Here is a 24,710-nt window from a genome sequence, read left to right as displayed (position 1 = left end):
ATGCTGCCACAGAATGAATTGTGAGCATGACCTCAAAGCTTTATATACCAGAGCTGCGAGAAAAGTTCCATATATTATTGAAACAATGTCGCGAGTGAGTGCCAACAGGTGTGGTTCCAGTGGGGGAAAGGTTCCTGTGGGGGTTGCCATGGAAGCCAAGAATGGGAGTGAGGTGTGTGTCTGCTCAAACACACATGCATGTGGGGGTCTGGGAAAAGTGTGTCAATTTTATGAATGGGCATGTGCCTGAACTCAATTTTATAAACTAATTGTAGTCTCACCCATTCATTTGTAATGACCGGGAATACCACAGGTGTACACAGTTAAATACCCAACATGTAATGAAAATCAAATGTATTTTGTGTGGACAAAGTCATGGAACCTTATGACATTAAATTAACTACATTTTTCAGAGAGAGAACTTGTAAATCAGTCCAATTCAACCAGAAACACAGCAGGTGGGTTAAAGGGAGGTGAGGTTGTGTGAGTTTGTTTGAACAGTATTGATTTGACATTTGGCCAAGAAGATTTTTGGACATTTTAAGGCTTTATTTGTTTTGTCTTTGAACACACTCATTACTCCCAGGTAATACCAAATATTGCAAATTCTCTAAGGGTCATGACTGGGTTCTTTCTTGTCAATTGTTTATATGACATTGCCTTTTAAATTGCTCTGCCATTATTATTGTATGAGGTATTATTGGTTGGGTTACCCCTGTGCTTTTCCTTTCGGCAGGGTTAATACCTGGCTGGCGCCAAACAAATATCTTTACCTCTCTAACCAACACAACATTTATTGATGAACAACAATGAAAGGAAAGGTAAGTCATTTAAAAAGAGCTTCCTGGTGCAAAATTATACAGAAAAATATTTGTTAAAGTGCAAGGAAGGGCATGCGTCTATAAAATGAGAGGAAGTCAATGAGCTAATTGTCTTCCAATCTTGCCAACCACTAATCACCTATAATGACTGTACAATAATCCAAATGACAAAATCAATGCACCCCCCCACAAACAAAAAAATTACACATACATTTTTTTTATGGGGTAGAAAAATAGTAATCTACTGCAGTGCATTTATCATGACATTGGTCACCATTTAAAACAATGCAAATAGTCCCAACATATGGTCCCAGAAATGTTGATTTTATACAAATACTTCTTTACCAATTAAATTATGTCTACAAAAGGAAAGCATTGGGGTCATCAACTGTCCATGTTAGGGTTGCGTTGGGGTCAACAGTGACTGTCCACTGGGTCCAGAGAGAAGATGGTGCCCTCCAAGGTTAGTCCCATATTGAACCCCTCCTTGAGAGAGCGAGAGAGAGAGAGAGAGAGAGAGACGTCAGTGATCCAACCAGAGACTACAGAAGTCTAGAGCAGTGTGTCCTATATAACAATGAGTAATGCTGTAATTACGGGGCAGTATCCTAGACACATGATGGCTAATTGATAGGAAATTAGCAGGACTAGGACTAGCAGGCTGGGAGCAAACATGGTATGCTACAATCATAATGTACTTTATGACAGTTGGCCTCTATGTACATAATTGATTTATGAGTGATGCAAACATTCAAATAGAGGCAGACCTCAGTGAAAATGTGAATGCATGTTTCATGGGGGAAAAAAGATGTGATGGACATTGTGAAGCATACACATAGGTGAGAGTAAACTAACCGTCGCTGACGCTGCACAGTGAAGAGAGAGAATAAGATTATATACTGTAGGTTACAATCTACAGTTAGATTATATATATAGTTAGACGAACTGTAGGTCATAATCTTGTTAGATTATGAACTCAGCAAAAAACTAAACGTCCTCACTGTCAACTGTGTTTATTTTCAGCAAACTTAACATGTGCAAATATTTGTATGAACGTAAGATTCAACAACAGACAAACTGAACAAGTTCCAGACATGTTACTAACAAATGGAATAATGTGTCCCTGGGGAGGTCAAAATCGAAAGTCAGTATCTGGTGTGGCCACCAGCTGCATTAAGTACTGCAGTACATCTCATGGACTGCACCAGATTTGCCCGTTCTTGCTGTGAGATGTTACCTGACTCTTCCACCAAGGCACCTGCAAGTTACCGGACATTTCTGGGGGGAGGGGGAGGGAAAAAAATAAAATAAAAAAAAAATAAAAAAATCGCCCTCACCCTCCAATCCAACAGGTCCCAGACGTGCTCAATAGGATTGAGATCCGGGCTCTTGCTGGAGGGTCATGTCAGGATGAGCCTGCAGGAAGGGTACCACATGAGGGAGGAGGATGTCTTCCCTGTAACGCACAGCGTTGAGATTGCCTGCCTGCAATGACAACAAGCTGACTCCGATAATGCTGTGACACACTGCCCCCAGACCACGACGGACCCTCCACCTCCAAATCGATCCCGCTCCAGAGTACAGGCCTCGGAGTAATGTTAATTCCTTCGACGATAACGCAAATCCGACCATCACCCCTGGTGAGACAAAACCACGACTCATCAATGAGGAGCACTTTTTGCCTGTCCTGTCTGGTCCAGTGACGGTGGGTTTGTGCCCATAGGCGATGATGTTGCCGGCGATGTCTGGTGAGGACCTGCCTTACAACAGGCCTACAAGCCCTCAGTCCAGCCTCTCTCAGCCCATTGCGGACAGTCTGAGCACAGATGGAGGGATTGTGCGTTCCTGGTGTAACTCGGGCAGTTGTTGTTGCCATCCTGTACCTGTCCCGCAGGTGTGATGTTCAGATGTACCGATCCTATGCAGGTGTTGTTACACGTGGTCTGCCACTGCGAGGACGATCAGCTGTCCATCTTGTCTCCCTGTAGCTCTCTCTTGTGCGTCTCATAGTAATGACATAGCAATTTATTGCCCTGGCCACATCTGCACTCCTCATGCCTCCTTGCAAGCATGCCTAAGGCACGTTCACGCAGATGAGCAGGGACCCTGGGCATCTTTATTTTGGTGTTTTCAGAGTCAGTAGAAAGGCCTCTTTAGTGTCCTAAGTTTTCATAACTGACCTTAATTGCCTGCCGCCTGTAAGCAGTTAGTGTCTTAACGACCGTTCCACAGGTGCATGTTCATTAATTGTTTATGGTTCATTGAACAAGCATGGGAAACAGTGTTTAAACCGTTTACAATGAAGATCTGTGAAGTTATTTGGATTTTTACTAATTATCTTTGAAAGACAAGGTCTTGAAAATGGGACGTTTCTTTTTTTGCTGAGTTTATACTTAATATATGTAAAATATTTACTCAGACCATGTAAACAATATGCGGCATTACAATAATGACAAGATGAACATTCAACTCTTATAAGACGGGTCCAGTATAAACTCTAGAAAGGCTGTGTCCCATTCTAAAGGCAGAATCCATGTCGATTGGAACGCAGCCAAAGCATACAGTATTTTACCTTTGATAAACATCTAATCAGCATAATGGTAGAGCGTTGCTATATTTGTTTAGAGGCAATGCTATTACTTACACCAATGACTGAGCACATAATGCCTGTGTACTTTGACATTATAGGTAATATGCCCCTTAAGGTAAATATGAGCATTACAAAGACTCGCTCTAGAAACACTGCTGTTCCTACAGTTGAATGTACACACCTGCATTTCATCCAGTTTAGATTGGACGTCAGGAGGAAAGGATGTGTTGCAGAGGAACGGGTCAAAAGGCTCCACCCCCAAAATATCTGTTCCTGTTGGAGGGGAGAGATGGAAGGATGAGGGAGCGAGGGAAAATACACAGCAGAGAGGGGGGAAGACAGGAGTTGAATCAGCATACTGTATGTGTGCAATTGTTAATTGAACAACTTGTATGCAATTGCATAAATACCAATACAACAGTTTATCAACCAATTTCATTACGACATAATGTAAAAAGGAGCATAGTGCGGCAGAGTAGTCACCTCTCTCTTTCAGGAAAACATGTGGAGGAGGTGGAGGAGGGGAAAAGGAGGGAGGAGGAGGAGAGGACCCATTGATGGCAGGTTTCCTTGCCATAGGAGACCCTGAGGAGAATGGAACCATGTCGAAAACGTCCGTCGGCGGACGCCTGGATATGGTGCTCCATGCCTGAGGGGGGGAAAACAAGCAAATACAAAGCTGTTGAATGGGAGCTGGATGTCGTACTAAGGCTACAGTCATAAAACCACACACACACCTACATAATACACTGTCTAAAATAAGGACTCTTCTGTGATTCTATATAACCTTTGTATATGAAGTGAACCATAGAACCCTTTTGTTTCTCTATAGCACAATTTCTCCTAGCAGTGTAGTAAGGAAAAGCGAGAGAGAGAGGTAGCTATTTACTCGCGGTCGAGGTAAGCAACATCCATAATGCTGCGGTAGCCTGGGCTGGGTAGGTTTACTGGGTGGAGGGGTTAGTAGACCAGTGGAGATACTGGAGTCTGGAGAGCTGGCTGGGGTTAGAGCCACAGAGGACATCTCTAGAAAGGAAAGGGCGTTCAGGCTGACACTGTCACCCCAGAACTTAGACGAGGGACTCGGCAGCATGTGGGCCTCGTTAGAAGAGTTGAAGTGTAGAAGCTGAGGAGAAATCAGCCAGAGAAAGAAGAAAACGGGTAGTGATTTGTTATCACCGATGTCAGGAAGTAAGATAAGGTATTGTTACGGCAGACATTTCTAGGGATTAGTGTGAGACAGAAACTGTTAGATTAGTAGCTAATTTACCGGTGAGCCTTGACAATCTGCCATGTGATCCTCTAGATCTTGCAGTTGTTCTTTCAACTTGGAATTTTCAGTTTCCAGTTCCAGAACCTAAAGTCAACAAACACAAGATCATAATCTAAGAGGTCCCATTTTGTTAGGCCTTTTTCATGCTCTAGTTATGTTAGGATGTGGCACTACATTCCCCATGATTAATTAGTGCACCAGAGAGTTCTGATCAACATTAGTCCACTGTAGAAGGAACGCAGACTTACTCTTTTCTGCAGACTGCCGATCTGTTTCCTCATCTCCACGTCTTTCCCGCCAGACTCCAGAAACTTCCTGTACGCCAGGTCAAATGCTCGACCAATGCTGACGGTGATCTCCTCTGCCTGCAATCCAGTGCATCATGGGTATCCTCAAACATCTAGTGGAAGTACCCTTTGACGTGTTGCACATATGACGTAGTATGCGATTTTCGGGGACCTTTTCTGCTCTTGACCGCTATTTTCAGAACTACTAGCTTAAAAATAAAACCTCTAACACGTCTTTAAACCTGAAACGACTAGTTAGGATGAATTCAGTAATGCTACCAAAACACCGTGACCTCATACTACGGACTAACGTTTGATAAATTGACATCTAAGATTCATAGAAGGTTATTATAACCTCTAAAGAATCCATATAAAAGACACATGAAATACACAAACACTAAATTATACTTTTTTTCTTACACATTTTTCACTGTCGAACACATAACAGATGTGTTTTTTGGTCTCTGGCTCTGTGCAGATGAAGGTGAATATCCTCTTGTCCGTTTTGTCGTCCGCGCAGAAGGATATCCTATGAAGCTGACAGTTGTGCTGTACATCCTATAATGAATGAAGATAAATGAGCTGCATCTAATTCTACTCATAAAAAATATTAAGACAGAGACCACTTTAGTAAGGGCTGACTGCTTGGTGAGTTTATTCTTCACAAAAGACCCAATGAATCTGGCCTATTATGAGGACCTCACAGTGGACTTACTCTGGTCTTGGGGTCTAATAATCTGGCCTATTATGAGGACCTCACAGTGGACTTACTCTGGTCTTGGGGTCTAATAATTTCACTCCGTAGATGGATACCTGCAGCTCCACCTTCGGTGTTTTGTGTCCCTCTGATTTCTTGATATGCCTTTGGAACTGCAGGATTGAAACGTCAAATCAAAATCTAATCTTATTGGTCACATACACGTGTTTAGAAGATGTTATTGCAGTTGTAGCGAAACGCTTGTGCTTCTAGTTCCGACAGTGCAGTAATATCTAACAATTTCACAACGTATACCCAATACACACAAATCTAAGTAAAGGAATGGAATCAAGAATATGTAAATATATGGACGAGCAATGTCAGAGCGGCATCGGCTAAGATGCAGTAGAATAGTATAGAATGCAGTACATACATATAGGATGAGTAATGCAAGATAAGTAAACATTATTAAATTAAAGTGACATTATTAAAGTGACTAGTGTCCATTTATTAAATGGCCAATGATTTCAAGTCTGTATTTAGGCAGCAGCCTCTGTTAGTGATGGCTATTTAACAGTCTGATGGCCTTGAGATACAGTAGAAGCTGTTTTTTTAAATCTCTCGGTCCCAGCTTTGATGCACCTGTACTGACCTCGCCTTCTGGATGATAGCGGGGTGAACAGGCAGTGGCTCGGATGGTACGTTATGACATCGACAAATCTAAGGTCCTATAAAATCAGAATTGTTTGAGTACTGGGGGAAATTCTTAAGAGCATACCTTCAGCTTTCTCACTGCAATCCTTATGACATCTGTGCCTTTTGGTTGGTCAACCTCTGTTACGCCAAGGAACTGCAACAGGATAAAACGGAACATCATTTTCTGTCCAGTAGATGGTGCTATTCACCTCTCTGTGAGCTCAACGCAGGCGGAAGTGTAATTAGAAGATCCTACCTTGACATTGTAAGCCATGTGATTCTTGGCCAAAGCCTCGGGGGGTGTCATCCCTCCAGATTTATCTGAAACAAACAAATTCATGTTAAAACTGTACATACATGTATTGAAATTTGACACAGAAAAAAAAAGTTACATATTTAAGTTTTAGAAGGACAAAGTAATCCTTCTAACCCCCCCCCCCCCCCCCTAAAATATTTAGATGCACCATTGTAAAGTGGTTGTTCCACTGGATATCATAAGGTGAATGCACCAATTTGTAAGTCGCTCTGGATAAGAGCGTCTGCTAAATGACGTAAATGTAAAACGTATACAATTCTTTGCCATCCAAGCCTTAAACAGATACAGGATTAGAACTGGTCTGAACCGGGTTCTTCTTCCCCAGAAAGTGTATATAAGCATCTATAAGCTAAGCTACAGAATTAGATAAACAAAGTGATGATACAACAAACAAATTCTATAAAAAAAGGTAACATTGATAATTAAACCAATGATGCATTTGCTGTGATTCTGTTGATCTTCATTAATGCAACAAGAGGAACTAGTGTCTTGTATCAGGAAGTATCTACATGCCATCAACGATTAGGCCTGTGTCTGTTAACCTTCACATAACAGGTGAGCATAACCACAGCAATTTTTAGCATTGGCATTAGACCAGTGGCCCCACTGAGTTGAGTTCCAAAATCAAAGGCTACTGCTCCCCATGTGCTCAAGCCTTCCTTCCACATTCCATACAGAACCATGGGGATTACCGAAAGGTCACAAAGAGAGAGAAAACACATTTTACCTCCATGAAGAGGGATACATCAGGTAGTATTGGTGTAACCTCCATATAGGAGGTCAGGTAGTATTGGTGTAACCTCCATATAGGAGGTCAGGTAGTATTGGTGTAACCTCCATATAGGAGGTCAGGTAGTATTGGTGTAACCTCCATATAGGAGGTCAGGTAGTACTGGTGTAACCTCCATATAGGAGTACAGGTAGTACTGGTGTAACCTCCATATAGGAGGTCAGGTAGTACTGGTGTAACCTCCATATAGGAGGTCAGGTAGTACTGGTGTAACCTCCATATAGGAGGTCAGGTAGTATTGGTGTAACCTCCATATAGGAGGTCAGGTAGTATTGGTGTAACCTCCATATAGGAGGTCAGGTAGTACTGGTGTAACCTCCATATAGGAGGTCAGGTAGTACTGGTGTAACCTCCATATAGGAGGTCAGGTAGTACTGGTGTAACCTCCATATAGGAGGTCAGGTAGTTTTGGTGTAACCTCCATATAGGAGGTCAGGTAGTATTGGTGTAACCTCCATATAGGAGGTCAGGTAGTATTGGTGTAACCTCCATATAGGAGGTCAGGTAGTATTGGTGTAACCTCCATATAGGAGGTCAGGTAGTATTGGTGTAACCTCCATATAGGAGGTCAGGTAGTACTGGTGTAACCTCCATATAGGAGGTCAGGTAGTACTGGTGTAACCTCCATATAGGAGGTCAGGTAGTACTGGTGTAACCTCCATATAGGAGGTCAGGTAGTTTTGGTGTAACCTCCATATAGGAGGTCAGGTAGTATTGGTGTAACCTCCATATAGGAGGTCAGGTAGTATTGGTGTAACCTCCATATAGGAGGTCAGGTAGTATTGGTGTAACCTCCATATAGGAGGTCAGGTAGTATTGGTGTAACCTCCATATAGGAGGTCAGGTAGTACTGGTGTAACCTCCATATAGGAGGTCAGGTAGTATTGGTGTAACCTCCATATAGGAGGTCAGGTAGTATTGGTGTAACCTCCATATAGGAGGTCAGGTAGTATTGGTGTAACCTCCATATAGGAGGTCAGGTAGTATTGGTGTAACCTCCATATAGGAGGTCAGGTAGTATTGGTGTAACCTCCATATAGGAGGTCAGGTAGTATTGGTGTAACCTCCATATAGGAGGTCAGGTAGTATTGGTGTAACCTCCATATAGGAGGTCAGGTAGTATTGGTGTAACCTCCATATAGGAGGTCAGGTAGTACTGGTGTAACCTCCATATAGGAGGTCAGGTAGTACTGGTGTAACCTCCATATAGGAGGTCAGGTAGTATTGGTGTAACCTCCATATAGGAGGTCAGGTAGTATTGGTGTAACCTCCATATAGGAGGTCAGGTAGTATTGGTGTAACCTCCATATAGGAGGTCAGGTAGTATTGGTGTAACCTCCATATAGGAGGTCAGGTAGTATTGGTGTAACCTCCATATAGGAGGTCAGGTAGTACTGGTGTAACCTCCATATAGGAGGTCAGGTAGTATTGGTGTAACCTCCATATAGGAGGTCAGGTAGTATTGGTGTAACCTCCATATAGGAGGTCAGGTAGTATTGGTGTAACCTCCATATAGGAGGTCAGGTAGTATTGGTGTAACCTCCATATAGGAGGTCAGGTAGTATTGGTGTAACCTCCTCTCTAGGTTTCTTCCTAGGTTTTTGGCCTTTCTAGGGAGTTTTTCCTAGGGAGTTTTTCCTAGCCACCGTGCTTCTTTCACATGCTTTGCTTGCTGTTTGGGGTTTTAGGCTGGGTTTCTGTACAGCACTTTGAGATATCAGCTGATGTACGAAGGGCTATATAAAAATAAATTTGATTGATTTGAAATTTGATATAGGAGGTCAGGTAGTATTGGTGTAACCTCCATATAGGAGGTCAGGTAGTATTGGTGTAACCTCCATATAGGAGGTCAGGTAGTACTGGTGTAACCTCCATATAGGAGGTCAGGTAGTATTGGTGTAACCTCCATATAGGAGGTCAGGTAGTATTGGTGTAACCTCCATATAGGAGGTCAGGTAGTATTGGTGTAACCTCCATATAGGAGGTCAGGTAGTACTGGTGTAACCTCCATATAGGAGGTCAGGTAGTACTGGTGTAACCTCCATATAGGAGGTCAGGTAGTACTGGTGTAACCTCCATATAGGAGGTCAGGTAGTATTGGTGTTAGCTCCATATAGGAGGTCAGGTAGTACTGGTGTAACCTCCATATAGGAGGTCAGGTAGTATTGGTGTAACCTCCATATAGGAGGTCAGGTAGTACTGGTGTAACCTCCATATAGGAGGTCAGGTAGTACTGGTGTAACCTCCATATAGGAGGTCAGGTAGTACTGGTGTAACCTCCATATAGGAGGTCAGGTAGTATTGGTGTTAGCTCCATATAGGAGGTCAGGTAGTATTGGTGTAACCTCCATATAGGAGGTCAGGTAGTATTGGTGTAACCTCCATATAGGAGGTCAGGTAGTACTGGTGTAACCTCCATATAGGAGGTCAGGTAGTACTGGTGTAACCTCCATATAGGAGGTCAGGTAGTATTGGTGTTAGCTCCATATAGGAGGTCAGGTAGTATTGGTGTTAGCTCCATATAGGAGGTCAGGTAGTATTGGTGTTAGCTCCATATAGGAGGTCAGGTAGTATTGGTGTAACCTCCATATAGGAGGTCAGGTAGTATTGGTGTAAACTCCATATAGGAGGTCAGGTAGTATTGGTGTAACCTCCATATAGGAGGTCAGGTAGTATTGGTGTAACCTCCATATAGGAGGTCAGGTAGTATTGGTGTAACCTCCATATAGGAGGTCAGGTAGTACTGGTGTAACCTCCATATAGGAGGTCAGGTAGTATTGGTGTAACCTCCATATAGGAGGTCAGGTAGTACTGGTGTAACCTCCATATAGGAGGTCAGGTAGTACTGGTGTAACCTCCATATAGGAGGTCAGGTAGTACTGGTGTAACCTCCATATAGGAGGTCAGGTAGTATTGGTGTAACCTCCATATAGGAGGTCAGGTAGTATTGGTGTTAGCTCCATATAGGAGGTCAGGTAGTATTGGTGTTAGCTCCATATAGGAGGTCAGGTAGTATTGGTGTAACCTCCATATAGGAGGTCAGGTAGTATTGGTGTTAGCTCCATATAGGAGGTCAGGTAGTATTGGTGTAACCTCCATATAGGAGGTCAGGTAGTATTGGTGTAACCTCCATATAGGAGGTCAGGTAGTATTGGTGTTAGCTCCATATAGGAGGTCAGGTAGTATTGGTGTAACCTCCATATAGGAGGTCAGGTAGTACTGGTGTAACCTCCATATAGGAGGTCAGGTAGTATTGGTGTAACCTCCATATAGGAGGTCAGGTAGTATTGGTGTTAGCTCCATATAGGAGGTCAGGTAGTACTGGTGTTAGCTCCATATAGGAGGTCAGGTAGTATTGGTGTAACCTCCATATAGGAGGTCAGGTAGTACTGGTGTTAGCTCCATATAGGAGGTCAGGTAGTATTGGTGTAACCTCCATATAGGAGGTCAGGTAGTATTGGTGTTAGCTCCATATAGGAGGTCAGGTAGTACTGGTGTTAGCTCCATATAGGAGGTCAGGTAGTATTGGTGTTAGCTCCATATAGGAGGTCAGGTAGTATTGGTGTAACCTCCATATAGGAGGTCAGGTAGTATTGGTGTAACCTCCATATAGGAGGTCAGGTAGTATTGGTGTTAGCTCCATATAGGAGGTCAGGTAGTATTGGTGTTAGCTCCATATAGGAGGTCAGGTAGTATTGGTGTTAGCTCCATATAGGAGGTCAGGTAGTATTGGTGTTAGCTCCATATAGTGATAACTCAATATTAGGAAGGTGTTCTTAATATTTTGTACTCAATGTAAATCAACACATCAGGTAGTATTAGTGTAAGAGAAACACATTCAGTCAGGTGGAAATGTGCTCGTTTTTCCTACTGTAGACACATTGGCACGGAATGTGATTGTACTACACTGACTGTACTGTAAGTTGATCTGGAATATGAATCTAAATGAATATAACAGGGATGCAAGAGAGTGGTGTTTGTGGTTCAGATATAAAGAAAATGCATTGTTTTTTTCTGGTAGGAAAGCACACAGACTCATTTTATTCCAACTCTTTCGCACTTTGACGGTGATAATATACACTAACTGCAAGGTATGGATTGAACAGCCACTCCTAATGAATAGTTCTCTGAAAATACTATACGTTTTTCATTCACCTTGATTAATCACATTCAGTGCCTATGTGTCTCTACAGTTTACGACCAACAGGAAAGGCTGTAAAGACAGTGTCTCAAATGTGCCCGTATGCCCTATACAGTGCACTATCCTTGACCAGGGCCCATTTGGAGACCCTCTCTGCATCAGATGGTCTCCATGTAAACCTATCTCTGAGATAGGAGACATCACAAATGATAAAATGAACAATAAAATAAAAGTGTGTACATGAAATGGGCCTGTGGAAGAGTAACAATGTGTCTGCTAACTAATCCTGGAAATACTGTCAACACAACAGGGGTGAGTACTAGGTGGATGGACGGGTAGAGGCTGCTTTAAGATCCAGCACACACACACACACACACACGTTTAAAAGTAGTAGCAGGAAAGTGAGTGGACATTTGTAGAGTGGGGTTGACGCAACAGAATAGAATGTGCCTCACAGCATCCTAATGAAATATTCAGACCACCAAACCCAGCTAGTGCTGCGACTACTAAGTGAGAAACTCTGGGCAGACGTTGGTGGCGAGGTAAAGATTGTGGAGCGTCGGAGGCCAGAGGCGGTGTATATGCATGCATATTAGGAAAGGAGCAAAGTCACTAGTCTAGTAAAACATCAGGTCAGAGACACCTGTATCAGCCCACTGACAGATGTAACCAGCCATGTTTAGAGTTTTTGCAGCATAGAGAGCGCAGAGCTCAAGCGAGAGAGATTGTGTCTAGACTTGACAGTTCATTCAGATTTTGTATTCTGAAAATGGAGTTCTGATTCTGGAATTCCAAACACGTCATGCGTCTGTCTACATTTAAAATGTGTCCACATTGTGTCCGTTCCCGCACTATATTCAATATCAAGTATGCATCCTACAAACGGTGGAATAGGCTAAATATGATAACACCACAACAGCTGATGGCAGTAGCTAACTACTGTAGCTAGCCAGCAAGCTAACAAGAAACGCTAAAGGGACTGCAAACGAGTTAGCATAACTCTAGCCAAATATTTTTCTAAATATTAGCTAGATGGATACCATTAGAGGCCTGCAAACAGGTTCCCTACATGCTAGGAACATATTTCCTCCAACGGTATAATGAAATGGTGCCTCTCAGTCCCAAAACACAAGTTTTCTGGAGACTTGTGGGAGGAGTGCTGATGACGTCGCCCACACTATGCGTTTCGGTAGCCTGATTGCGTCCAGACTGAGGAGAAATCTGCACACAATGCAGCCCTGACCACCTCCTGAAGTGGTCAGACAGCTCTGAACACAATCTGACGACAAAGCCACTTTTGTGCGTCTAGATAGAAGTCGCATGTAAGTGTAAAGCGTAGACACGACTAGAGAGACAGAAAGAGACACTAATGAAGATGAGAGAATTGAGACATTTGTTCATCAGGAATTAAATTGACCTGAGTAGGTACAAATGGCCTTTACATTATGTTCTGTAAGTAACACATACATTCCATACAGAACTACAACATGAAATGTCTCTACCCACTGGACACAGACCTCATTTCAATGGCAAAGTTTGATTTACATTTGGTTCAGTTGTCAACTAACGTGAAATCAAACCAAAAACATGTGAGTGGATTTAAGGTTAAAAAATGTGATTTATTTTTATCAATCTAGTTTTCCACTTTCATTCAAAGTCATTACATTAAATTTGATTAAAAATGACGTGGAAACAATGTTGATTCAACCAGGTCTTGCCCAGTGGGTAAGTACTTGAGGTCAACATGCTTTCAAAAGACTGTGCTGTTTGTGTATAAGAAACATGGTGTAATTTCAAATGCACTCAATGAATACAGTGAGCTGTTACCTTTTCTCCTGTTGAAAGCTCGGTTCATACTGCGATGGCTTCTCTGGTGGTACTGAGACCAGGGCTCTGCAGTGGATCAGGAGCCTGGAGGGACAAAACAACAAAGTCAAGGTCAAGGACATTGAACGACTGACTGAGGGGCTGTGGGTTAGGGGATGGCTGGGAAAAGAGAGAGATCAGCACCCCAAATGGCACTCTATTCAGTACACTACTGTTGACCAGAGCCTTATGGCACGTGGTCAAAAGCAGTACACCACATCGGGAATAGGGAGCTATTTGAGACACACTCAGTGAGAGAGAGATCTATCTGTATTGGCTTGTCTTGGCTAACTGGTGCAGTGAGAGATCAATGTGAAGCTAAATGACTGGAGACCGGAGCTAGATTGACGTTTGGTATGGTGTTGGGTAAAGGAGATATGAGTTAGATTGAGGTTTGGTATGGTGTTGGGTAAAGGAGACCGGAGTTAGATTGAGGTTTGGTATGGTGTTGGGAGGTAAAGGAAACAGGAGTTAGATTGAGGTTTGGTATGGTGTTGGGAGGTAAAGGAAACAGGAGCTAGATTGAGGTTTGGTATGGTGTTGGGAGGTAAAGGAAACAGGAGCTAGATTGAGGTTTGGTCTGGTGTTGGGAGGTAAAGGAAACAGGAGCTAGATTGAGGTTTGGTCTGGTGTTGGGAGGTAAAGGAAATATGGGTTGGAGACAGAGGACAGGACTATTGTGAACGTCATTCACATGGATGCACCTAGTGGCAAACCACCCACACACACAGAGAGAATAATACATGCAATACATTTTTCAATACATTTCTGCTTCTACCAAAAACAATGTTCAGCCTTTAGAATGCATTCCTCTATACGATTATCCCTGATCCAAACATTCAAGCCATGCTAAGCTTTAGCCAGCGTTCGACTTAAACAGTCATGCCTTAAACGGTCATCCCACAGATAAACAACAATATCCCTTTGTTAACACAATTGCAAAAATAAACATGTTGCCTTGAGTAACACTAGTGAACAGTCTGCTTGTGAATGTATCATATTCCATATCGCCAGACCAGTTCATTTCAGTTCAAACGATTAGGTCAGAGGTTTCTATAATTTTTCATGATTTCACTTCCCTATATGACAAGTGCATGAGATGTAAACTAGTGAGGCTTTGTGGTGACTCAGCTGAACGGTCTCACACCATGGACGTTACCATCGGTATAACCAAGGCCACTATCATGTTCAGTATAACTTGTAAGTGGAAAATCCCTATATCAGCCATAAAATCTTGTGTAACTGGAATGTCTTCCTATATTCCTCACCAGCTACAGCTTCTTAGCCTGATGGAGCTAAACGGCTAGAAGGCTGACATGCTGCAAGAAGCTTGAGTTCTCAACGTACTGCCACGTTCCTCACCTTTTTACTAAGATCTTAGGACGGAGACTTTGAGAGCTGTGGATGCAGGTACAAATGTAGGATCTTTATTTGAGCCAATTTGCTACAGCTGGAAAATAATGCCGCAGCAACATGAAATGTGAATTATAATTAATGCACAATTTTCTAGGGGTTGATACACAAAATGTAAGGGAAAAATCATGTCTGAAATGTCCAAGTGGAAATGACAAACTCCAGAAGACTTTTTTTTACCTCGAATACACTACAAATTGAAAATATCCTACAATGCAGGAAAGTTGTCCTGCAACAGGGTGATCAAATTAACATCCTACATCTGTATGCAGTGGAGACTTTAGTTCATATGGTTTCTCCTCCATCTTCTTAGACAGAGAAAAGTCTTTCCTCCCTGAAACTAAAACTGTCGCCAACCTCTGAAATGACCTCATGCTTTTATTTAAATTACATTTTTAAAAAATGTCATGGCACAGATAGACAGGTTTAACTACGTCTAATATATGTGTTATATTAGCTTTGTATAAGCAGCTTTGTTTTGGTCTTGTTGGGACATAATCTAACAGGGTCTGAGATGAAGAATTAAGGGCAACACAGTCGGACTCAAAATCCCAACATGGACTTAAGCTCCACAGGCTAGAATCAATGCATGGTCTAACAACGGACACAAAGGAGACAAAATATTGATTTTGAAAAAGAATAGTGATGACTAAAGAACATACCTTGTCATAGGGTCAAGGGTCAGTTATTGTAATTTCATTCAATGGGTGACATCGTCACAGTTCATTGTTCTTGGTGAGACTACACCTCATGTAAAAAAAATGAATACACTGGCTATAGCCAAGACATGTCATATTGTCGATATTCTTGTCATGAAAAACATGTACAGAAGTTTCAAAAATAATCTTATTGCAGATTGAGTGCATTGTACACTGTAAGCAATTCAGTTAAGGGCCACGCGAAGAAATGAATGAATGAATCATCATCATCATCATTACACACATACGAAGAGACAACCTCAGAAATCATTGTCATCAATTCAATAACATGTCAGTCATACACTGACAATCCAACACCATATAAACCCATAAAGGATCCATTAAAATGGACTTCCATCATGCACTTCCATTGATAAGTGTCTCAAAGTAATATTATCCATCCTCTCAAAGCCTTAGAGTGAACGACTTTCAATTTACATGCTGGTTTTATCAATAAATAATACTTTAATGTGGCACATGGACTATAATGGAAGTGTAATTAGATTTCCATGGATGCATGGTAACACCAGATAAAACTAAATTGAAAATACTACAGACAGGAAGCCATTTTAAAGTTACGAGAAAAAATGACTTCTTCCTTCAGGAACCAATCTTATTAAAAAAGTGTCTTCCATTATAGGGATCCATGGATCAAATCTCCATGCTGCACAGGGAATTTACATTAGGGGGAACGTGTTTTGGTGGGAGCTGAGTTTAGTCTGTCCTCACTCAGAATAAAACAGGGCCAGTGTGATTGAGGCCATCACTGCTTATGGCTGTCACATAGCAACCATTACAGTTAAAAAGAATTGGCCTTACACGGCACCGATGACTGCAAGAAATGTCAAAAGACAATCCTACAAACCCAGGAAGTGTAAAACGTGCTATGACATGCATAGTTAGAAAACCCATTGACAGAATCAATTGACATAATTGAAGAGAACTCAAAGACATCGGTTGGTTCTCTCAAATACTTTTCACCTATTTGTTAGTCATCAAGAAAATGTTCTCACATAGGCAAGTATCCTAAATTCCACTGGGGTCAAATGTATATTCAGTCTCCCATTGACATCAATGCATGACTAAGTGAAAATTCAGCTTAAGTGCAAGTTAGGATTTAGCCTCTACTGTCTACTCAAATGATGATCCAGACACTTCCTGGAAACTAATGTGTGACCTAGGAAGACAACAGTATGTCCATCAGGGACCCATTCCAACTAATGAAGGCTATTAGATTCATAGCTACTCCCAGAGAGGGGGTACTCAGATCCCCCTTAAAGGGGCAATCCGCAATTGAAACAATAACAAAGCAGTTACCCCACCACTGTTTCGGTAAAAAGGCTGAGGGATAGGGCTGGAAACTGCAGACTGACCCTTTTTAACTAACCTATTTTACTGTGCTCATTTATTTGCCAGATTAGAATAGCATTCACACTAATTACTTGGGCTGCGTCTCAAACGGCATCCTATTCCTTATATAGTGCACTACTATTGACCAGAGCCCTATGGGACACAACCTTACTTTAGTCATGCGGAAATTCCAAATCCGATTGGCAGTTTCAAGTGCCGGGTGCGAGGAGGCGAGGAGGGTGTTTCAAACACTATGGCCTGTTTTCTTTTCTCTTCTCCTTTCTGATAGGTTATGTGGCAATGGTTGTCATGGGTTGGAGGGGGAAGTGTAGTTCTGTTGTTTAGGGGTGGCCTGTGCCTTTATGCTATGCGAAGTTGAGTAATGTGAAGTTGATTTGAGGCCATGACTGATGTCTGCCGCTCTCAAAGTTCTTGAGCTAGTCGTTTCGTTGCTTTGTAGAGAAGTGTGTGTGTGTGTGAGACGACAAGACAAAGCACTCTAGTATAATGAGGCAGGTCTATAAATCTCACTGAGTGATTCCCGGTGAACCGTTAAGGCTTAAACCCTTTTTAATAATTTCACTCTAATCTTCATGGCTGTTTTTGCATGATAAGGACTTTTACCCACGGAATGCCAGACCGAGACATTCATAATGTGACCATATTTTACTGTCAAGCACTGATTTCCTAGGGGAAGTGGTTCTCTCAGAGGCTGAGAAAATACAAGCCCTCGAGGGCAAGGACAGACTAAACTAAGTTTAAAACTGTGGTCCTGCTTTTTACTTCCAGTGGATAAGAAAAAGAGAGAAAGAAAGAGAAGGAGAGAAAGAGAGAAAAAAAAGAGAACTTTGCAAGTTCAGTACTCTGAGAAACATTTGTCAAAGCCAAAGATGGCACTGTTAAGAATGAGTACTTATTTTTCTAACCAAGGGAGAACATATCCCAGCTATACCATAACTATAAGACATACTCAGCTCCTTGACCTTGGTATTAATGTAACACATACTGAACCGAATTGCAATGAAATAAAGACCTGTATGTCGGATCTTAAATTTGAGCCTGTTTGCTAAAGCAGGAAAAAAAATCCTGCAGCAAGAAGAAATATGAATTATTATGTGGATTCATGGACATTTTTGTAGGGGTTGATAAATTTAAAGTCTGAAATGTAAAAGTGGAAATTATAAACTTCAGAAGCTTTTTAAACCTCAAATACACTGCTAGTTTAAAATGTCATGCATTGGAGCAAAGTTCTCCTTGAAAAGGGTGATCAAATTACGATCCTACATCTGTAGCACATACTGCGCTATGTGACCAATCAGGGAACATGACAGGACTAAAGAATGCTCACTAACTGACACACTCAACACTCAAGAGAGCTCCATTTGGAACAACAATATTGTGTTACCTGTCCTTTACACAAGCAATATATTTTCATTTTCATGTAGAAGAACAGGAGTGGTCCTGTACCTTTATGAAATGTTCAGGGAACATGTTGTGATGAGAGGAAGATAAATGTACCTTCTTGATTTGGATTTGTGTGTCTGGAACTGGAACCCACTAGTAGTGTCTGTCACTCATCTAACCTCCCCTCTGACTCATCAGTTCCCTCTTTCCTGTTGAGAAAAACAGGAAGTATTGATTATCATCCCCATCATGATTACAAAGGATCTTCTCATGGTAACCATACATTATTATAATATGACATATCTTTATAGTATAAAATATTGGAAGATTATGACTACAAATTGGAAGAACACATTTTTATATTGGACAAGCTAGGATCTAATCATTTGCATCTATATTGCTCCACGGAATCAAACATGAAGCATAATAGGTTATGCAATATTGGTATATACAGTAGTATATTATAGTATACTATGGAGTAGAGAGTATAAAGCCCCCTGACAGCCATTGTCACATTGTTTCTATAACCAATACTGATGGAGTAATAGTATTCTCTATTTCTCTCCCAGGGCAAATAACACCCATGAAATCCCAGCTGAGATTTGGCTCCTGGAACATTGTCCTTCCATTAGAATATAATGTGCATCACCACAGCAACCTGACAGCCCACAATACAACAGTAAATGGCTTAACTCTTCCCCCTTATAGATATCAACCAATGAACATACAGAACCAAATAGGACAGAACTTGAAGATGGAGGGAGAAAATGAGGGAAATATGAGAGGGGAGAGTGAGCAAGCAAGCGAGGGGGGGAGAGGGGAGAGAGAGAGAGGGTCAGGGGAGAGAGAGAGAGAGAGGGTCAGGGGAGAGAGAGAGAGAGAGGGTCAGGGGAGAGAGAGAGAGAGAGGGTCAGGGGAGAGAGAGGGTCAGGGGAGAGAGAGAGAGGGTGGAGAGATGGGGAGAGAGGACGAGGTTGAGGGAAAGCGGCTATAGGTAACATATGACCCCCCCCCCCCCCCCACAGGATCTATAATATGGCACGTTGCCCATTTCAGAGACAAAACTCTCAGAAACATTTAACTGTGCTTATCCATACAGTATAAATGATATGTTCACAATGTCCCACAGGAGAAGTCTCAGTAATGTGAAAACAGGGCTGGTATTCATATCAGCTTCTGACAGGAGACTTGACAGTTATTTGCATGACAAGCTTAAAAGACGAAAACAGGGCGTAGGCTAAGGTTCACTATCCCCTTCTCCTGACATACCCATCATTTAGCTTGTGTGTGATGGAAGATACATTAGACACATTTCTCATAGCTGTATACATTTTAATACTCTTAATGGAGCGTATGGTTTTTAAGGCAGTGAGAAATGATTTGTGTGTCCATTCGATCAATCAGGCAGCAATGCAAGTTAACAGGGTTGCACTGTGGAGAGAGAAATGACTGGCTCCATCTTCGTTTCTTCTTTATGTGTATTCTGCAGCACATTCTACATGGGAGGAATCTGATCCAGAAACCTGTTGTCCTGGAGCACATTCTACATGGGAGGAATCTGATCCAGAAACCTGTTGTCCTGGAGCACATTCTACATGGGAGGAATCTGATCCAGAAACCTGTTGTCCTGGAGCACATTCTACATGGGAGGAATCTGATCCAGAAACCTGTTGTCCTGGAGCACATTCTACATGGGAGGAATCTGATCCAGAAACCTGTTGTCCTGGAGCACATTCTACATGGGAGGAATCTGATCCAGAAACCTGTTGTCCTGGAGCACATTCTACATGGGAGGAATCTGATCCAGAAACCGGTTGTCCTGGAGCACATTCTACATGGGAGGAATCTGATCCAGAAACCTGTTGTCCTGGAGCACATTCTACATGGGAGGAATCTGATCCAGAAACCTGTTGTCCTGGAGCACATTCTACATGGGAGGAATCTGATCCAGAAACGGGTTGTCCTGGTTAAGCAACATGTCTCTGTTGATGTTGTTTAAAAGTATGAATCACTTTTAAGTGTGGGTGTTTGTGTGTTTAAGTGTGTGTTTAAGTGTGTGTATGGGTTGGATGTGTAGTGAGAGTGGAAATGGTCTAAGGTGCAGGTCTGTGCAGGCAGACAGCTAGGGTTCTGTTCAGCAGTCTGATGGCCTGGTGGTAGAAGCTGTCGTATTGGAGCCTGTTGGTTCATCCACTCTACCCTCACACTCCAACATGGACCAGAACACTCCAGGCCCCATGAATAGCTTTATTGGTTTCCCTGTGCTGCATCTCTGAAAACAACAGCTCAGCACAGAGGACAATTTTTCCAATTGAGACATCCCCTATCGCTGTTAAGACTCTGATCTGCAGTGCTCTGTCTGGGGTAGATAAGTCTGTGCCAAGCACCCAAAGCCCTTCCTGTGGCCAGTACCATGTAACCTACCCAGCCAGGCCCTCTCCTTGTAGACGGTCAACCCCCTCTGGGGACCCCTGGAAACACACCCAGCCAGACCCTCTCTTTGCACCTTCTCCTAACACACAAGTCTCTCATTTAAAATGACAAAACTGTCTACTTCTTAACAGATTAATGGTTCTGGACAGAAAGTTCCCTTTTAATAAATGTAATTGGATGGTGCAAGTCAGAGAAAATCTTTTAGGTACACTTCTGTATGAAAAATTGTTTTTTGCCCGAGCCATCCTAGACATACCTGATCTATTACCCATGTCACCTGAAGACAGTCAAGATAAGTTGAAGGAGATACTTTAAGGGAACAAATACCACTTTAAAATACCTAACATTAGAACCTGCAGGCAGAGTATTTACAGACTGACAGGAAAAGAGAATAGTTGTTTATTTTACAGAGTGGGTAAGGAATATGGGTTTACCCCCTGGTACAGAGGTACTGTCTTAACTTCATGTCCACGCCCCAGCTCAACCCTAAACCTAGCTTCATGTCCACGCCCCAGCTCAACCCTAAACCTAATGTCATATCCACACCCCAGCTCAACCCTAAACCTAGCTTCATGTCCACACCCCAGCTCAACCCTAAACCTAGCTTCATGTCCACACCCCAGCTCAACCCTAAACCTAGCTTCATGTCCACACCCCAGCTCAACCCTAAACCTAGCTTCATGTCCACACCCCAGCTCAACCCTAAACCTAGCTTCATGTCCACACCCCAGCTCAACCCTAAACCTAGCTTCATGTCCACACCCCAGCTCAACCCTAAACCTAGCTTCATGTCCACACCCCAGCTCAACCCTAACCCTAGCTTCATGTTCACACTCCAGCTCAACCCTAAACCTAGCTTCATGTCCACACCCCAGCTCAACCCTAAACCTAGCTTCATGTCCACACCCCAGCTCAACCCTAAACCTAGCTTCATGTTCACACCCCAGCTCAACCCTAAACCTAGCTTCATGTCCACACCCCAGCTCAACCCTAAACCTAATGTCATATCCACACCCCAGCTCAACCCTAAACCTAGCTTCATGTCCACACCCCAGCTCAACCCTAAACCTAGCTTCATGTCCACACCCCAGCTCAACCCTAAACCTAGCTTCATGTTCACACCCCAGCTCAACCCTAAACCTAGCTTCATGTCCACACTCCAGCTCAACCCTAAACCTAGCTTCATGTCCACACCCCAGCTCAACCCTAAACCTAGCTTCATGTCCACACCCCAGCTCAACCCTAAACCTAGCTTCATGTTCACACTCCAGCTCAACCCTAAACCTAGCTTCATGTTCACACCCCAGCTCAACCCTAAACCTAGCTTCATGTCCACACCCCAGCTCAACCCTAAACCTAGCTTCATGTTCACACCCCAGCTCAACCCTAAACCTAGCTTCATGTCCACACCCCAGCTCAACCCTAAACCTAATGTCATATCCACACCCCAGCTCAACCCTAAACCTAGCTTCATGTCCACACCCCAGCTCAACCCTAAACCTAGCTTCATGTTCACACTCCAGCTCAACCCTAAACCTAGCTTCATGTCCACACCCCAGCTCAACCCTAAACCTAGCTTCATGTCCACACCCCAGCTCAACCCTAAACCTAGCTTCATGTCCACACTCCAGCACAACCCTAAACCTAGCTTCATGTCCACACCCCAGCTCAACCCTAAACCTAGCTTCATGTCCACACCCCAGCTCAACCCTAAACCTAGCTTCATGTCCACACCCCAGCTCAACCCTAAACCTAGCTTCATGTCCACACCCCAGCTCAACCCTAAACCTAGCTTCATGTCCACACCCCAGCTCAACCCTAAACCTAGCTTCATGTTCACACCCCAGCTCAACCCTAAACCTAGCTTCATGTCCACACCCCAGCTCAACCCTAAACCTAGCTTCATGTTCACACCCCAGCTCAACCCTAAACCTAGCTTCATGTCCACACCCCAGCTCAACCCTAAACCTAATGTCATATCCACACCCCAGCTCAACCCTAAACCTAGCTTCATGTCCACACCCCAGCTCAACCCTAAACCTAATGTCATATCCACACCCCAGCTCAACCCTCACCCTAGCGATAACCCTAACTTCAACTTTCCTCAATTATCCCTTTCTCTTACAATGATGATTCATAAGCCACCTTAAACATTGACCAATGACAAGTAAGCTATTCAAAACAGGATTTATGATAATGTCTAGAGCGTTGGAAAGAGTGTCTGGTTTTGTAGAGATTGACCTATATTTCCACTGTTAAGCACTGTTAATAACACAGTAATATAAAACCCTCTCTAAGCACAGTCGGTGGGGGGGGGGGGGGGGGGGGGGGGGGGGGGGGCGACACACCAAACAATGAAAATAATGTTTCTCGCCTTTCTTTACAAATGTAGGTCAATTATCTTGACGGATGGTGTTTGGCCAGTTATACTGGAATATAAAGTACTTGTATTGTTGTATTGTATGTAGACTATTTAGGGGATTCTATTACATATTTATTATGCAAACTAATATTTCCTCAATAATATTACATTCGGATATAAGGATTGAGGAGACCAGTCAATATGCCAGACGTATCATACCTGTCTTGTCTAGATGAACAATAAAAAGGACTCTACAGTAAGGTAGCACTGTGAGGGGGAAACTAGGGCTATATTTAGCTCTGTCTTTCTCCACACAATAGATTTATATTTTCCTTAGAAGCTAACTGTAAGAAACTGTAGCTTCACCAGGTCATTTATCTCTGTGCCTACATAACACAGCGTTGGTTGCTTCCTTTGTCTTCTCCAGCCACAATGCATTTCCATAACACATTTACCACAGAGATGACAGCTTTATTATGCCATCATATCTCGGTAATGCAGTTCCTTCCCGCTCCAGCCGAATATCGATCACGCATAAACCTCACCACTCGTCAGAGTGGACAGGAAAATACAAACAATTCAAAAGCAGGAGCGAGAGAGAATCCCTTATTGGCCGGTACGTATGCCAGAAGGACTCATGTTTCAGTTATACTGTAGTGTATAACTGCAGTAGGAACACGACAGAAACCCATTGAGTTGGAAGGAGGACTGTAACATTGAGCTCCTAATGGATGCCAAGGCTCCAACCATAGTCCTATTCCAGCCCCTGCTATCTAGCTCCTGCACAAACACCAAGCTCAACTAAGCCCGTTACCGCGACAATCACACAGCAGATTCCATACACAAGGCTTCCACTGGCCTGAACAGTCACACATTCCAAATCCAACAATGCCTTAGAACCCTGCGGATTCCGCGCTGGAATACATTGACAGACTGACGGACAACAGCCAACGAGAAGGGCTCTGTTTGAGCAGTGTTCTGTGTTCTCTGTTGGACATACTGTAGTCTACATGCACTGAAAACACACACCATTTCCATCAACCCATCTGAATATAGATTCGATGGTATAGTTAGTAGTGGGACAGTGGATGTCATGTTCGTTTAATGAAAAACACCAGAAAATAGCCTACAAGTGATGACTAACTATGTGTTCCTTAGCCTACACGTTTTTCTGCCAATCGATTGTGATTTTGTTTCATGCAATCTCTGTCTGTACATGTGGTTAATTCTCTGGCTGGGCAAATAAGTGGAGGTGGTATAGCTATCACTGATCAGAAACATTTAGCATGCTATAATGTAGCCTAAATCACTGATCAGAAACATTTAGCATGCTATAATGTAGCCTAAATCACTGATCAGAAACATTTAGCATGCTATAATGTAGCCTAAATCACTGATCAGAAACATTTAGCATGCTATAAATGTAGCCTAAATCAAGTGTTCGTCGATCACTGATCAGAAACATTTAGCATGCTATAATGTAGCCTAAATCAAGCGTAGGCCTATTATTTTGCTCGATAGCATAAAGGCAACTCCAAAAGCCTGCAGAGGTTGTGAAATATGAACATGAGAT

At 42.7% G+C, this 24,710-nt stretch overlaps 2 protein-coding genes across 4 annotated transcripts in view; one reads left to right on the top strand and one right to left on the bottom strand.

The window, feature by feature from the left end:
• Positions 1–526: 526 nt before the first annotated feature.
• LOC106575714 (PTB domain-containing engulfment adapter protein 1) overlaps positions 527–24,710 on the bottom strand; it is a 33,509-nt gene continuing 9,325 nt past the window's right edge. Inside the window, exons 2-13 of one of the 3 annotated variants that reach the window (XM_014152367.3) lie at positions 18,457–18,551; positions 13,439–13,522; positions 6,621–6,685; positions 6,447–6,518; positions 5,743–5,841; positions 5,392–5,529; positions 4,933–5,049; positions 4,682–4,768; positions 4,301–4,537; positions 3,895–4,060; positions 3,593–3,684; positions 527–1,307 (exon numbers count right to left, since the gene is read on the bottom strand). In XM_014152367.3, the coding sequence (XP_014007842.1) occupies positions 1,236–1,307; positions 3,593–3,684; positions 3,895–4,060; positions 4,301–4,537; positions 4,682–4,768; positions 4,933–5,049; positions 5,392–5,529; positions 5,743–5,841; positions 6,447–6,518; positions 6,621–6,685; positions 13,439–13,466 (1,173 nt within the window). In that variant the 5' untranslated portion in view covers positions 13,467–13,522; positions 18,457–18,551 and the 3' untranslated portion in view covers positions 527–1,235. The remainder of the gene's footprint in view (positions 1,308–3,592; positions 3,685–3,894; positions 4,061–4,300; positions 4,538–4,681; positions 4,769–4,932; positions 5,050–5,391; positions 5,530–5,742; positions 5,842–6,446; positions 6,519–6,620; positions 6,686–13,438; positions 13,523–18,456; positions 18,552–24,710) is intronic. The other 2 variants (XM_014152370.3, XM_014152366.3) reach the window with 2 other exon arrangements.
• On the top strand, positions 735–23,076 carry LOC145861146 (uncharacterized). The gene is made up of 2 exons (XM_082963024.1): positions 735–821; positions 19,832–23,076. Exon 2 carries the CDS (start codon positions 21,240–21,242, stop codon positions 22,923–22,925), a length of 1,686 nt encoding a protein of 561 aa, XP_082819150.1. The 5' UTR covers positions 735–821; positions 19,832–21,239; the 3' UTR covers positions 22,926–23,076.

The sequence above is a fragment of the Salmo salar genome, chromosome 16 (genome assembly GCF_965601325.2).
Source record: "Salmo salar chromosome 16, fSalSal1, whole genome shotgun sequence".
Taxonomy (NCBI): Eukaryota; Metazoa; Chordata; class Actinopteri; order Salmoniformes; family Salmonidae; genus Salmo; species Salmo salar.
Note: the sequence above shows the minus strand (reverse complement) of the source record. Positions and strands in the feature narration are given on the sequence as shown.

Bases quoted from the DNA above. Each gene is read 5' to 3' on its own strand.
- LOC145861146 (XM_082963024.1), top strand. From the start codon at position 21,240: ATGTCCACGCCCCAGCTCAACCCTAAACCTAGCTTCATGTCCACGCCC.